The sequence below is a fragment of the Giraffa tippelskirchi genome, chromosome 5, assembly GCF_054371585.1.
Source record: "Giraffa tippelskirchi isolate mGirTip1 chromosome 5, T2T-mGirTip1v1.2.pri, whole genome shotgun sequence".
Lineage (NCBI taxonomy): Eukaryota > Metazoa > Chordata > Mammalia > Artiodactyla > Giraffidae > Giraffa > Giraffa tippelskirchi.
This window is the reverse complement of record NC_137279.1, coordinates 65971687-65989072: the sequence shown is the minus strand read 5'-3', so window position 1 is coordinate 65989072 and position 17386 is coordinate 65971687. Positions and strand designations below refer to the sequence as shown.

The window sequence follows — 17386 nt, the reverse complement described above, 5'->3', positions numbered from 1 at the left end:
TCTGAAGGAGAACCTGTCTGTGCTAGAGAGAGGAACTGAGTGCCCACTGTCCTTGGCAATTACCTTCCTCACTGGAAATTAATAAATCAGTATTTAGCATTTCAAATGTTACTGTTCACAAGCTTGAACAATGAAACACTAATATCACCCAGTTTCTCAGCCTTGCTCTGGGCCACAGCAAACTGCTAAGGAAAGGCCACCTTATAAGGCAACCTGGGATCCACACAACTGATCTCTGCCAGGGAGAATAACCTTCTGCACTCTGCTCATCTCCAGCAGTTATTTATGCTTTGATCTGTTACTACAAAAACAGTGGTGAAAATTCTTCTGGTACTCAGAACCAGATTGTATGACCAGGGACTGGTCTTCAGTAACCTACAAAGGGGGTTCCAACGTAAATTATAAGTGTGACACTACCACGTGCCATGGGGAAGCACGTTTTTGTAAACCTTTGTGCTGATGTTTAGTGCTTCTAAAAAAATTATATAAACTTTTCAAAACTACTAATAAGGACTCAGAAAGTTTAGAAATAAGTCAAATGTGTGCCATAAAGTCGCTCAATCGTGTCCAACTATTTGCGACCCTATGGAATGTGGCCCATCAGGCTACACTGTACATGGAATTCTCTAGGCAACAATACTGGAGTGGGTAGCCATTCCCTTCTCCAAAGGATCTTCCTAATCCAGGGATCAAACCTGGGTCTCCCACACTGCAGGCAGACTCTTTACCATCTGAGCCACCAGGGAAGCCCCCAAATGTGTGTCATAGGTCTCTGCAAAACTGGTATCTATCAATTTATTATATGGTATTAAATCAATTACATCTATTACATTTAATCCAGATAAACAAAAAATGTTCCCTAAATCAATGTATTTAAATAGTTAAGCTTTTAACATTTACTTTTCCTGTTAAAGTAACTTGGGGAAGGGGGTAGATGTGATAACATACACTGAAGTTATTGATATATTATAATGCATCCACAAATTTACCATCAGAATGACTGGTTATTAGAATGTAGCTATGCTAAAAGTCAACAATTCCTAAGGATACAACAAAGCATTCTGTATAGCCTTTTAGGATAAATTATAATTATCTAATCATATCAGAAGCTGAATTTGGGGGTGAGGGGGTTTATAAAGAAAACTAAAATCTTGCTGCATAGTTGAAGTTAAAATTCTTCTGAAAGTCAAAGAGTTGCATAATTTTAATTTCCAAGCTTGGTATATTAAAATAAATACAGAAATGAATTCCAGGATATTAATGGCAACACACATAAAAGAGAGAAATGACAAAAAGACACTGCAAGAAGACCAAACCATCTAAAATATCAAAATCAGGGAAGGTAAATGATTAGTGTGATAGTGTCCAGAATTCACTGTGATAAATGATGATAATACACTGAAATCAACTTTTTCTGGCTTAACTAGTAATTTGTAAAAATGTTACATTTGACTTGATTTCAAAATAATTTTGTGTTTGGTCTTATATACTTCTGCAAAAACCTAAATGTTAAGGAACAAATGCTTTTTCAATGACAACATAAAATATGACTTCAACAGCAAGACAACTACTTACTTGAGTTCTACGGTATGACTTCTGTCTCCAATTAAAACAAAAGTAAAAATGTTAAAATATTTAATTCCTTAGCATTTCATATGTGTATGTCTTCAACTTATGCACAGTAAAGCACCATTCTGAAATTTCAAATAAAAACCTTAGGTCTAAACAGTAAGGTTTATCCAGACTAAGAGTTTTTTAAAAACAGGTATTTAAAATAAACATGGGAACAGTCACTCACAGAGGAACATGAAAAGCAGGAAAGACAAGAAGAACAACACTAAAAGAAACATCCATCAAGAAAATGACCTGGAAAAGAAACCAAAACTTAGAATTAAAGACCAAATGAGGTTGTCAGAGTGTGGGACAGAGGGGACAGTGAGGGATGAAATTAACAATCCAATGAGTTTTAAGAGAAAAATACTAAGACACTAGGAAAGTAAAACTTGAATGTAGGATTTATATAAAAGATTGGAAATTCACTGAAGATTTAAATCAATTTATGAAGACCTATAAATTGATACAGCAAACAAAAACTCAGCCAACAACAGCCTAACAGAAAAGTACCCATCAAGAGATTATCTAAATGCCTGATTACTAGTTATTAGTAATTACTAGTTATTAATATACCATGTGTTTTTCATATGAATTAACTGATTCAAATCATGTCATGAAATTGAAGGACTTATTAAATATAATCTTTTTTCCTCAAATTAATGAAGAAAAATATATAAAATAAAATCATGTCTAGAGTTAAAGAACAGCAGCAGTCAGTCTAAAACTACACTGAGAAGTTAGAATTTAAAAGTGGTGAAATATGTTCAATATTGATACTAATTCTGTTAAAACTGAATATATTAAAGTTGCTGTGATGAAGGTAAATAGAAATTGGAATAAAAGACTACACTGTAGTATGTTCAAGAGCGAATACTGAATTTAAGGAAAAATAAAGCTTTCTTTTGTGCATATCTGTGTCATAAGTAACTGTAGCATTACATATAAAACTATAATAAAAAGAATTTATATAATCAAACTGAATTTTCACAGTATAAATTTTTCTATTAACAAAACAACATATTTCCAAACTGATTCTGTTTTCTTCTGTTCTCACAATGAACAATATTAAAACACCCTGAAACAGAATGCTCTTAACACTATTATTAAAAATTATACAATGATTATCTAAATTAATTCTAGCATATATGTCATGAATAGCTTTGTCTATACTTCTTTTAAAATAGGTCTCAGGAACTGTGTGATCATAGTGTTAACTATATGGTCATTGGTAGAATAAATTTAAAAGGTTATGTTATAGACAATGTTAAAATTTTAAGATACTGTGGATAAACTGATAACTACTCTTTAATGAAATGAAAAGCTACATTAATGGCATTTAACCATCTAGGCTTACACCAAAAGTACTATCCACTGTGTAATGGATTTTCAATAATCTTAATAAGATACATAAACTGAAAGTAATAGTATAAAAGAGCAGTATCATGAAAATACCTTTTACTTTATAAGCATTAAAATTCCCTGACACTTATTAACATGATCTGTGCTATTATTTATTTTTTCTAAGTATATCAGCATCAAAATGCTGATTCTGTTAACAAACCATTAAGGTAAAAATGAGATTTTAATACCTTTAAGAAGTTATCAGTGTTAGGAGATGAATACCCACCCGAAGAAGTGTTCCCTCTACATACCGCCCAACTAATTTAAAAAAGGGGGCTGGGGGCGTGGCATTATTCAGTGTAGAAAGTTTATAAAATACCTATAATATAAATATTCCTGCAATAACTACAATTAATTCAGTGCTACAAACAGCACTGAAAGAACAATGCTAAACTAGGTACATCTGTGCACATTTAAAACCCTGAAGACCTCAAAGGAGGTTATCATAATCCCATTTTTCAGATGAAAAAATCAATACCTAATCTGTTGCAACAGAGAGGCAAAGAAATCAAAATAGAAAGTGCTCTCCTCAGTCTCCCTTGTATCAATGTATCCCCAAAATCTACAATAAGCATATTATAAAAGAATTTTTAAAAACCAAAATATCTGGAAAACTCACTTGGGGAAAACAACTATAAGAGGGATACAAGTGAAGTTAAGAGTACAAAGAAAATGTTCAATTTAGTGGTGAAATTCTATGCACAAAATATTAATGTTAAAAGTTAAGTATTTACTTCATGTAACAGGTAAAGATACACAATTGACTTTCAAAAGCTTAAGACATATAACGAGTGACTGGCAGAAAACATACAATGCTCTGTTTTGTTTAGGGGGTACACCTTTATGTTGCTCAGGCTGACAAAGGATAGATTGCTCCCCCCCATTTCCCAAAATATCAAGAAAGTCAACAAGTTTTGAAAATTATTTCAAGTGTAATGTTCTCAAGCAAAACCATGCCAATCTAAATACATAATGCAGAAAATTATAAAAGTAATACTCTTACTTACAATTCTATGACCATATATTAAAATCTCAACACTTTATATACTTTTTGGATCAAAATAAATAGTTTAAATCTAAGTAAATTAAGACTCTTTCTATATATGAGCCCTAGCAGGTAAATGGAAAAGCCTAACTAGCTAAGCTGTCACACACTCAGTATGATAACATCTGTGTAGCGATTTTACCTCAAAGAATTAAGAGCTTGTAAAAACACATGGCTACAGTAAAAAATATTCTAGTTACTGGAGAAGAAAAGGGTTCTCATAATATTTAAATAAACTAGTCTTCATAGCTTTGAATGAAAATTGTATCATTAAACATGCAATATTAAGTTCATCAATGAAAGTAGAGCTGCCTACATTTACACATACAACAAACTGAGATTATACATAAAATTATAAATTCATAAATAAAAGTAGCCATCATTTATCTATTGAGTCCTTTTTGTGATAGGCACTTTACCCACTCATCAATAATACTATGATGTAAATTCTACTATCCTTATTATAAAAACAAGACCTCTGGCAGAAAGGTTACATAACCTTCTCAACTTAACTAGTGGCGGAATGAGTGGAAGAGCTGAGATTCAAAGCCAGGACTGACTTCAAAGCTTTAAATTTGTGTTTCCAACTGACTGACTTCTCTTTAGCAAGCCAGTACTGCCTTTATTTAGAGCAGGAATTTCAAACTCAAAGGCCAATAGAACCTAAGAGGTGTACAGAAGTGAAGACGGTGACATAAAAGACCAGAGTAGTGAGGTCTGGGGCAACCCGGAGAACACGTAGCAGGTAGAGAAACTGCTCAGGTGGACATGGGGTTGTCACGCCGGACTGTGGGCCCAGCGGCTTCTCAAGAGGATGGAAATCCAAACTGTTTATGTGACAGACTCCAATTTTTTAAGTGTTGGTGAGTAAAATAAAATTCATGTGGGGCCACAGTGAAGGACCCCAAGAGGCCCTGGCATGCACAGACACGCAAGCTGTACCTAGCTCTGGGAAGATCCTTTCCCAGAGGCACCCTTCAAACCCACACAGTAACCCGTCTTCTTTCCAGCCTTTCAAATTGATGCGTTCTTCCCACCTGGGCATTGCTCCTTCCTGCCTTCTGGTCACTTGCTGTAAAAATGTGCTCTTCTGCAATCTTTATGTCTGCTCCTACTCAAACTGTGGATCTTACTTCAAGAGCTACCCCGTCAGTGAAGTGTTCTGACTTCCACAGAAATCCTTTGATTTTAGGTTTTAATGGCACAATGGGTTTGCACACACCTGGCAGAGTCATAATTGCACGAGGGCCATGTGCCTGTCTAAGAGCCCATTTAAAAATAGTCCACGTGCATATGTCTGGTTGTGCTCACCAGTGACGTGCCAGCCCCTAGCCTAGCACACAAGCACCCAGCAAATATCTGCTGAAGGGAGAGTAGAGGGAGAAGAGTTCCACATAACATGTCTTGATCAGCTATCTCCATCTCCTGCTGGCCCAGGCTCAGACCCACCTCCACAGCAGCCCCGTTACTAGCGCTCCGATGACAATTCAAGCCCAGATGAGCAAGCTGACAACCACTGAGAACGAAGGAAGCCTCATACAACATGGAATGAGGCAGCTGCTGCTATGTGCATTCCTGCTTAAGAATGTAACTTTGTGGAAACTGAGATTCTGGATCCTTCTGAAAACTGAAAATTGATGATGATATTATTAGACCTCTCGCACAGATACTGGAAATCCACCCAAGTTTACTATCAGGAAAATGGTTTCCCAAAAAAGAGATCATAAGAACTATGATGAGTGTTGGAGTGGCTTCAAATAACAACCTGAAATGAAAGCTTTTGATCTGTGTGATTTCAGAGTGCAAAAGATTTCCTCAAAAATAAAAATAGCAAAAGGAGTCAATGATATTCATTAAGAACAGGAGCTAGAATATGTGGCCCTTTCACATAAACAAGCTAGACTGGGAGGTTAAAATAAAGTGGTTCTCGATAAAGGATTTCCACATCTTCTTATTCCCTCTCCAGTGGAACCACAGGTTTGCTACCACCCAACAAAAACAGGTCTTCATCATCTCCTCTTACTTACTATACAATGAAAAGCATTTTCTAGTGGCATTTTTTTAGTCTAAAAAGGCCCCTTTCATCAAAGGAATACATGAAAACATACTCTGATGTCCTCCAGAGCGAATGGTTCCTAATCCCAAACCACGACTCCTAAGATCCATCAATTAAACTGATTCCATGCAACTCTGGTTCTCTGTAGCGTTCTCAACAGGAGGCAGGAAAGGGGCCAATCTGGGGGGTAGACAAGCCCGGGAGAGAGCCCACATTCTGTCTTTCAGTTAAGATATTTGTAAATTAAAAATGACGACATTCCCATACCACAAAATATGTTTAATCCAGTATTTCTTAAACATTAGAGAACCCAAGTGACCCATGTGGAGGAAGTCTCCCAACCAGGAAAACCCCCCAGCTACTCTTCAACATAAAGGTCCGGTGCCCCTGCATTTCTTGGCACGATTCAAAAGCTACCAGAGGCCCAACTACACAAACTTGTGGCTTTAAAGATGGCTGAGCTTCTGTTTCTATAATAAACTTTGATAAATTATCATCTTCATGAAACGTTACAAAATACACTGCCTAGGCCTTTATTTCTATAGATTTCAATAAGTTATGATTCTTACGAAATATTATCAAAACACATATCCTTGGAAATTCCCCAGTGGTCCAGTGATTAGGGCTCCATGCTTCCGCTGCTGGGGGCATGAGTTCAATCCCTAGTTAGGGAATTAAGATCCTTCAAGCTTCATAGTCTTTTTTGTAGCCAACAAAAGATGCAAGAAAAAAAGAAAAGAAAACCCTACATATTCTTTCTGTATAATACATGTAGAGAAAAACTCATTCGTACAAAAATTTTCTAGTCTGCACAAGTCGACTTATTAGTTTAGTCTAAAATCTAAGAGAACTCTAGTGTCTTGAACTTAAAAGATATGCAGATCAATCCTAATGTAGACTGAAACTAACCTTAATAACTATGTATATCAACAAGGCATTTCAAAACCCTGAAGAACAAGGGTAGCAAAAATAAGCTGCACATAAATTAGTAAGGAAGTCACATCTGTACAACAAAGCCTTTAACATACTCTTAATTGCTTTGTACCTCTGTGTGGATCTCATAAGAGAAACTTTATTAATTGGAGAATAAGGTAGAAAGTTGGTGAAACTCACAAGCTCACAAACAGGTAATAATTTTTTTAAAAAAAAAGGAGAAAAAAATTACATTGAAAGCATAAGTTAAGAGGTTCAACTAAAAAGAAACAATTATCAGAGTAATTTCAAAGCTTTTAGATTCAAAGTTCTCAGTGTATTAGTCTCTAACAATGCTAAAAATGAATCAGGTCATAAGCAGGACAGAAATTCAAACCAGGCATTAAAACATTAAAAGTACTAGCAATTTAACCATGTTTAGTCTTTCTGCTGTTTTCCTACACAATGTGTTTCTGTGATTAGTTCTGTAAAATCACACACCATAGAACTGTTTAAAATTTCCCTCTTACAAGTATATTTAGGGACAAAGACTCTTATAAGGAAGTAGAGCCTCATCATTCTCACCCTGTTTAATTAAGAAGCTGTCCTTGGATTTTAGAAAAAACGGTTCTGTAAAAAGCATCTATTAAAAACTATCACAGATTTTACTACTCGCATAGAAGCTCAATTATGAAATCTATTTCACGGCATTTCAGATGAGACAAAAGTAAAACCAACAGTGACAACAATAACCACAAAAAACTTACTTTGATGGCTACATAACAGCATCAGTTCTATAATTCACTTGGGGAATGGCCAATAGGCATGCTCTGCCCCCAAATAAATGTCAATAAATAAATCTTTAAGAATTTAAGTTAAATCTTACAGCTATGAGTTACCTTTTGAAGTCAGGAAGAACTAAGTAGATCTCATAAAATGGTTTACATAGTCTTTTATCACCTTCCCCTCACCCACTCAACTCTGGTGACCTGGCCTGCACACCACGACTGCACACCGTATGGGGCCTCAGTCTCGACCCCTCATGTCTTTCACGCAAGGCTCTTCACCAAGTCTCTCCTCAGTTGTCACCTTCTCAGAGAGGCCTCTGACTCCTCTGTCTAAAGAGTCCTATCTGGTTTATTCACAGCAACAACCCTAGCCACCAGAACAATGTCTGACACAAGTACTCAATAAGCACTTGTTGAATGAATTAAGGAGTCCTCATACAGTTTCAATAATATAAAAACAAATTTGATGACAATTTAAAAATAAGTGTACTAGTAAAACAGAGATAAAGACAAATATCATGTGATTTCACTCATACACAGAAACTAAAAATAAACCAAAACAAATGAAAACACTCAAGAAAAACTCACAGATATACAGATTACTGCATTAACCATAAGTGGTTACCAGAAATATAGGTAGTTGGGAGGTGAGAGACATGGGTGAGGGGGGCAGGTGTATTGTAATTAGACTTGTGGTGATCACTCAGTAGTGTACAGATGTTAAATTACAATGCTGTACAACTGAAACCTATTTTTTTTAAAAAAAAAAAAAACAGGGCTTGGTCAGATCACCTAGAAATAATAATCTTTAGGTTCAAAAATAAATAAGACAAGTTTGCTAAAAGTGAGCCAAAGGCTTACAATCACAGACATGAAGTATTCGGTTGTCTTACGTACGCAATTTGTAGCATGACATGAACTACTACAATCTGTCTTTTCATAGCGTAAAACATTACATTTTAAGGACATGAGATATTATGGCAAAGAACTCTCCCAAACAGAACCTAATATCTCATGACTAACTTTAAAATCTCCAACCAGGTAGCATCCAATCTACTTGCAAGTTAATCAAAACAGCTTTCATTTAAACATACTCAGCTAAAAAAAAAAAAAAAGACACCCATGAATCAAATCATACCCCACAGTCAGCACAACTGGTCATTAAAGATAAATGTCTAAAATAGAAAATACTAGAGAACACAGATTTCCTTCAACATCTGCTACTCACATAAATTGACTGGAACAAAAAAGCCTCTGCAGTCAGAGTGACTTACCGTCACAGACTTGAGAGTCATCCCATGGTAGGTGCCCATGGTGTCAATTTTGAAACCTTCCGTTTCTATAAAGAAAGGGAGGCTACCATTAGATTTTATATATTTTATGATAAATAGCAAATCTAAAGTAATAATCTACATTATATCTGATAGCTAAACAGAATAACAAAGCCTTGAATCTACTAGTTCAGTTCAGTTCACTTCAGTCGCTCAGTCATGTCTGACTCTTGGCGACCCTATGAACCGCAGCACGCCAGGCCTCCCTGTCCATCACCAACACCCAGAGTCTACCCAAACCCATGTCCATCGAGTCGGTGATGCCTTCCAGCCATCTCATCCTCTGTCGTCCCCTCCTCCTCCTGCCTCCAACCCTTCCCAGCATTAGGGTCTTTTCTAAAGAGTCAACTCTTCGCATGAGGTGGCCAAAGTATTGGAGTTTCAGCTTCAACATCAGTCCTTCCAATGAACACCCAGGACTGATCTCCTTTAGGATAGACTGGCTGGATCTCCTTGCAGTCCAAGGAACTCTCAAGAGTATTCTCCAATATCACAGTTCAAAACCATCAATTCTTTGGCGCTCAGCTTTCTTCACCGTCCAATTCTCACATTCCATACATGACCACTGGAAAAACCATAGCCTTGACTAGACGGATCTTTGTTGGCAGATTAATGTCTCTGCTTTTCAATATGCTATCTAGGTTGGTCATAACCTTCCTTCCAAGGAGTAAGCGTCTTTTAATTTCATGGCTGCAATCACCATCAGCAGTGATTTTGGAGCCCCAAAAAATAAAGTCTAACACTGTTCCCACTGTTTCCCCATCTATTTCCCATGAAGTGATGGGACCAGATACCATGATCTTAGTTTTCTGAATGTTGAGCTTTAAGCCAACTTTTTCACTCTCCTCGTTCACTTTCATCAAGAGGCTCTTTAGCTCTTCTTCGCTTTCTGTCATAAGGGTGGTGTCATCTGCATATCTGACGTTAGTGATATTTCTCCCGGCAATCTTGATTCCAGTTTGTGTGTCTTCCAGCCCAGCGTTTCTCATGATGTACTCTGCATATAAGTTAAATAAGCAGGGTGACAATATACAGCCTTGACATACTCCTTTTCCTACTTGGAACCAGTCTGTTGTTCCATGTCCAGTTCTAACTGTTGCTTCCTGACCTGCATACAGGTTTCTCAAGAGACAGGTCAGATGGTCAGGTATTCCCATCTCTTTTAAGAATTTTCCACAGTGTATTGTGATCCAGTCAAAGGCTTTGGCATAGACAATAAAGCAGAAACAGATGTTCTTATGGAACTCTCTTGCTTTTTCGATGATCCACCAGATGTTGGCAATTTGATCTCTGGTTCCTCTGCCTTTTCTAAAACCAGCTTGAACATCTGGAAGTTCACAGTTCACGTACTGTTAAAGCCTGGCTTGGAGAATTTTGAGCATTACTTTACTAGCATGTGAGATGAGTGCAATTGTGCGGTAGTTTGAGCATTCTTTGGCATTGCCTTTCTTTGGTATTGGAATGAAAACTGACCTTTTCCAGTCCTGTGGCCACTGCTGAGTTTTCCAGATTTGCTGGCATACTGAGTGCAGCACTTTCACAGCATCATATTTCAGGATTTGAAATAGCTCAACTCACCACCTCAGCTAGCTTTGTTTGTAGTGATGCTTCCTAAGGCCCACTTGACTTCACATTCCAGGATGTCTGGCTCTAGGTAAGTGATCACACCATCGTGATTATCTGGGTCGTGAAGATCTTTTTTGTACAGGTCTTCTGTGTATTTTTGCCACCTCTTCTTAGTATCTTCTGCTTCTGTTAGGTCCATACCATTTCTGTCCTTTATCGAGCCTATCTTTGCATGAAATGTTCCTTTGGTATCTCTAATTTTCTTGAAGAGATCTCTAGTCTTTCCCATTCTGTTGTTTTCCTCTATTTCTTTGCACTGATCGCTGAGGAAGGCTTTCTTATCTCTCCTTGCTATTCTTTGGAACTCTGCATTCAGATGGGAATGTCTTTCCTTTTCTCCTTTGCTTTTCACTTCTCTTCTTTTCACAGCTATTTGTAAGGCCTCCTCAGACAGCCATTTTGCTTTTTTGCCTTTCTTTTCCATGGGGATGGTCTTGATCCCTATCTCCTGTACAATGTCACAAACCTCTGTCCATAGTTCATCAGACACGCTATCAGATCTAGTCCCTTAGATCTATTTGTCACTTCCACTGTATAATCATAAGGGATTTGATTTAGGTCATACCTGAATGGTCTAGTGGTTTTCCCTATTTTCTTCAGTTTAAGTCTGAATGTGGCAATAAGTAGTTCATGATCTGAGCCACAATCCACTCCTGGTCTTGTTTTTGCTGACTGTATAGAGCTTCTCCATCTTTGGGTGCAAAGAATATAATCAATCTGATTTCGGTGTTGACCATCTGGTGATGTCCATGTGTAGAGTCTTCTCTTGTGTTGTTAGAAGAGGGTGTTTGTTATGACCAGTGAGTTCTCTTGGCAAAACTCTATTAGCCTTTGCCCTGCTTCATTCTGTACTCCAAGGCCAAATTTGCTTGTTACACCAGGTGTTTCCTGACTTCCTACTATTGCATTCAGTTAAATGACATACTTGTGAAGATGAAAACTTTCAAAGGAATACCAGTCTCAAAGACGCAAACAATACACCCCCACAGGCCCAAAGTACAGAAGCTGGTTAGGACTGTCTCTACAACTGTGTTCAAGTCATATAGCTCGTTGGAAATATAAAAAGCTAGATTGAATAAAATATTTTGTAATCCCCAAGTTATTTAGTCCTAATATGAACTCTTTAACATAAAGAGCTGTGTTCCAAAGCAATAATCATCAGTACATGTTATGTAATTCGTAGAAAAGCAACACTATAAATATCGACAGGCATTCCAGGACAGAGTCTCAGTATACTTTTCTGTGACAGGTCAGAGAGGTAAATATTTTACACACTGCAAACCATACAGTCTCTGTCACAACTCCTGAATTCTGCAGTTGGGAGTGCAAAGGCAGGATGAACAACATAAGTAATCAAATGAGGACAGCCTGACTCTACCCCAGGAGGTTCAGATTTGGACTATGGGCTGTAACTTGCCAACTCCTACTTGACGAAAGTCATTTCAAGAGAAAAACTGGATAAAAGGCCGAACCACCGTCTTTCTACGCCATGTGTTCAGTACACATCTTTATCCAGCCAATGAAACAAGCAGACAAAATTCACTGCATCAAGGCAACAAGCTCTTTAATAAACTTATGGGGATTTCAGATTATGCAGGAAAGAAATCATAAATGCTACCCTTACAGTTGCTTCTATCTCATTTTTTCATGAATGAGATAAATGAAGAGCCCAAGAAAAGTTACACTGACATTCATCCCACCCTCACTAAGCACCTCGCTGATGTGGAAACAGCTCACTGATGAATGAGCCATGGAGCCATCACAAAGTCAGTCCTCACGTGGCTACTCCAGTCTATGTGCCCAAGTCCTCGATGCACACCTTTATAACTGGGGAAATATGACTTGATATGGAGAGTTTCTATCCTAAAATAAACTTCTGAGAAACAGAATTAAGGCTAACAATAGGCAGCTTATTATATACACCAGTCACTATTCTGGAGACTTTATTAACTAGTTTAATCCCCACAATAACCTGAAGAGATAAGGACTACTACTACTACTATTAGTATAGTAATGACACACAGAAGGAAACTGAGACAGACTACTGTTAAAGTAACATCAAAACTTTTCTGTAAAATGCCAGACAGTATTTTTAGGCTTTGCAGACCATACGATCTCTGTCACAATTCAACACTGCTGTCACAGGAGACATGAGTAATACAAAAATGAATGAGCGTGACTGTTTTCCAACAAAACTTAATTCAGAAAAACGTGTGGTGGCACAGACTTGGCCTGCAGAAGTTAGCCAACTCCTGCTCCCGCACATGAGGTCGTGCTGCCTCTCACGTTCAGCACAACCACAGCAAGGGGAAGAGAAAGATCAAGTAACTCACCTTCTTTCCCTTTGAATCTTTCCTGGTCATATCTGTTGTAAGCAGCTGGGATAGGCTGTTTGGTACGCAATGTGGGATCCTGCAGAAAAACATCGTAAGTTACATGTCAATATTGTCTAAACTGTTACTTAACACTTTTAATAAAAATCACAATAAAGCTATTGTTTTCTAAGCTTTCCTCTTAATACTTTGGCCAATAAGACCAAAACAAGGAGTAAACAAAACTGGGGAATCGTCTGAAGCTGATTTTCAAAATACTGTTTACTGCTACAAACCCACCTCAACTAGGGATGAGGTAAAGAACACCAAGTAAATGAGCACCAAGGCAAAAAACAAAATTCTCAGAAAACTGTAGAAATAAAATGTGTCCACTTAACAATTTCATTATAATTACTTAAATTTCTTTAAAAATTAATAAACTCACTCCAATCATGAATTATTTTTCTTTAACCCAAAAAATAAACTTTTAATTCAAACCTTATATTCAAATGACATGTTGGAGTCTTTTAACTGAATTAATCTCCAAATTATTAATCCTTATATTAATAAAATGACAATAAACCCATTTATCAATGTACAGTGTAAAGCTGAAGTTAACAAAGCTTTTTAAAAACACTCAGAAAAACTTGCCAATCTAACGTATAATTAATTCACAAATACTTTCTATAAAAGTATGCGATAAACTAAAAAAGTATATTTAAAGAATATTCCCAAAACTGCTTGGGAAATTCATGGTATTTGTAAAGACTGATATATTCTTCATTTTGTTACAACAGGATGCTACCCCAATTATTATTCCAAATAAAAGATATTCATTCAAGACTGTCACTAGGTATACACTTCCACAGTCAAATGCCAAACATTAAAATTTTCAAGTAGCTTAATGATTATGAGAATACAGAGAATATTCAAAGATAACAGTTGAACTGTTTTAGGAGTTGATGTAAGTTTCCTACCAGCTGCTATTCAACAAGTCCACCAATTCATAATTATAAGCATTCTGTCTTGCCATAACAGCACCTATCACTGCCTTTTTTATCTGTATGTCCCACTAGACTGTAAGTGCAAAGGAAGCTTTACATTCTTATACATCTTGTATCTCTGTTGATACACTGCCTGACAAATAAGAGGCACTTAAAAATGTGCACCTGTGGCTGATTCATGTCGATGTATGGCAAAAACTACAATACTATAAAACAATTATCCTCCAATTAAAAAAAAAACAAAACCAAAACTGGCCAGCAAGTCACCTGAAGTGTTTATCTAAATACTAGCAAAAATTCACTACCTCTAAAAGGTTAAACACCAAGAATTTCATGAACAAATAAACCTACTTACTCTTGCAAAGACTGTATTAGTACTCTACCAAATTTTGATATACTTTTAGAAATTATAAAATGAAAAAGGTTTTATTTGCATGTTATTTTTCCTTTGCCGAATCTTATGAAACTGGCTTCATAGATTTCATTATATGTGGAATCTAAAAAAAGAAAACAAATCAACAAACCAAACAAAACAGAAACAGACTCACAGAAAGATGTAGAACAAACTTGTGGTCATTAGAGGGGTTGGGAGGAGTTGGAACAAAACAAGTAAAAGAGATTAAGAGGTACGAGCTTCCAATTATAAAATAATTAAGTCACAAGGATGCAATATACAGCATGGGGAATACAGTCAATAATACTGCAATAACTCTGTATGGTAACAGATGGTCACTAGACTTCTGGTTCTGATCAATTTGCAATATATATAAATGTCAAATCACTGTGCGGTATACCTGAAAAAATATCATTTTGTATGTCTCAATTCTACAATAAATAAGCAAATAAATACATAAAGATGTTTTCAATATTACAACATTGAATAATCCCTTTTAATAAAACTATTATAGAAGCAACAAAAAGTTCTTACAACAGGCGCTGCATTTGGGGCCGGTCGCTGTTCGGGTGCACGCCCTTCTTCTCTGGCCTTTACCGATTGAAGAATTGCAAAAATATTCTTGGAAAAATTCTGAAACAGAAATGGATTTCGATTATTGAGTCAACCTAAAATTAAATATTCAAAGATAATAAGCTTACTTAATAAACAATTTCAGATTCAGTTTTCTCTGTTAATTCTTCCCTTACTACATCATAATAAGGCACAATTACTACACACGAAAGTAAAAATCAACTACTACTAGGAAATTCATCCAAAGACCAATTATTATAAACCCAATGTTATTCACTTATTTTCATTTTACTTAAAGTACATAACTGGCTATAAATTCATTCATATTCTCCATTTATTCAAAAAGGTAAGCAGGAAACAAGGTAACATTTAAAAACAATAAAAGTATAGCAGATTTGTTGTCAAGGGGGCTTTTTAGTTCTAGAAGAAATTAATTCTTCTGAAAGAAATCAACTATTAAAGTCTCTTCTTGATCAACTCCAGTGCTAATTTCAAACTGCTACAATTTATATGAGATGTTGAAAGTTCCGAGATACTGTCAGGAGTCAATATGCACTTTTCAAAACTGTGTAAGTTGGAAAGATTTTTAAAAACATAACAACTTTTACATGAACAACCTTAGCAACATTGAACAAAGCCGACAAATCTGACCACTCCTTCATGAAATATTCTTTCACCTGAGACTCTCCCTCAGTTCCCTTGGGGCTCTTCTAACTCTGCCTGTTAATCACTTCTCACTTTAAGCGACATTCTGTCTCCTATTGAAGAATATAAACTTTGTGAAGGCCAGGACCAAGGCACCCCCAGTCAGTGCCCCCATGTGCCTGCTGGAGGATGTCACATAAATGCTACACAAATAAACACGGATACAAGAGGAGAGACAGCCTGAAATATAACTTTAACCACTGCCACAGTAACAGTACTTACTAGTTCCTATAATTCTTTAGGACAACAAACATACATCTCACAACCACTTACTCTTAAAAATTATGGTACACCCCAAAGAGACTTTGTTTATATAGGCTATAATATTTATCAAATTAGAGATTTGAACTGAAATATTTTTAAAATATTAATTCCTTCAAAAATGGGGGGAAAAGGTATTCCAAGTAAAAATAACTTGTTTTTATGAAAAACTATTTTCAAAAATGCACAAAATGTTAATGACAAGCAAGTGTGACACTATGTTAAATTTAGGAAACTGTTATGGTCTCAGTAGCAAAAAGGAACTTCCCAAATTCTAACTTTCTTTTAATTGACAAAAAAATACTGTCAATTCCATTTCTTGAAGCAACAGCCTTTCCTCCCTCATTTTCCAAAAAATGCCAAATGCACATGTGCTCTTCACGGAGACAATCACCATATTTTGGTATGCATAAGTGCTTTGTATGTTCTGATTTCATCACAGAAAAAACTGGTAAGAATATACTTAAAGGTTAAGATTTAATAAAATTAGTGAATTGTTGAATTTCATCAAGGACATCATTTGTGGTGAAGAACAAAATGGCCACTAGCAAAGATGGGTGCCAATGCTTTAATTCACGCCAAGTTACCAGCAGTTAACTAACCACTGCTTTTGCACCAGCAGTGCAAAGGTCAACACAGTGACAAATGCAAATAAAGTCTTAATCCTATTAAGAAAATAGCTGAAAACATGAAAAGCAAATTTCACTATCTTAAAAATAAAGCATTTCATGAGAGACTCAAACTCTAGAAAAAAATTAATTAAAATGTTACTAGCTATTTTTATGTGGTAGAATTAGAAGTGATTATTATACCTTCCTTTTAGTGATCTCTTTTATCAATTTTTCAACAAGGACTATATATTAGTGTGTGTAAATTTAAAAGTATATCTTAAACAGTATCATAAAATTAGATTGCTTTTTTTGTGAGGTGCTTGCAATGGAATTTTGAAAAGATAGCTTTTGCTCGAGAAACTCGGCAAATAAGGAAACCCTGATATATGGTAATAATGAAGATCTGTTTAAAATCATAGGGCGATTCAGGGCAATAAGCACCTAAAGTTTTTTGTTTTAAAGAATTTGTCAGATGAAAACAGTATACAGAGAGACTACCAGTCAAAATCGTCATTGTGATTTTTAAAAATGTTAATACTCACAGAAGCAAATCTAGCTACAAAACAGTTCTTCTAATGCTAAGTTAGTTTTAAATTACACATTGGTGCCAATAACACTAAATTCTACTATAACACTTAGTTTTGAAATGGTGGTACAATCCTGCCACCTAGAGCTCAAAGAAAGTTATTCATTTCAAAAATTACAATGAACACTGGTAGAACAATATAAGTAATAATACTTAACTATTAGGCA

At 36.0% G+C, this 17386-nt stretch overlaps 1 protein-coding gene across 1 annotated transcript in view; it reads right to left on the bottom strand.

The window, feature by feature from the left end:
- Window positions 1-17386, bottom strand: part of CDC73 (cell division cycle 73) — a 90561-nt gene that overhangs the window by 55585 nt on the left and 17590 nt on the right. Inside the window, exons 8-10 of the mRNA XM_081490299.1 lie at window positions 15018-15116; window positions 13107-13185; window positions 9091-9155 (exon numbers count right to left, since the gene is read on the bottom strand). Of these exons, the coding sequence (XP_081346425.1) occupies window positions 9091-9155; window positions 13107-13185; window positions 15018-15116 (243 nt within the window). The remainder of the gene's footprint in view (window positions 1-9090; window positions 9156-13106; window positions 13186-15017; window positions 15117-17386) is intronic.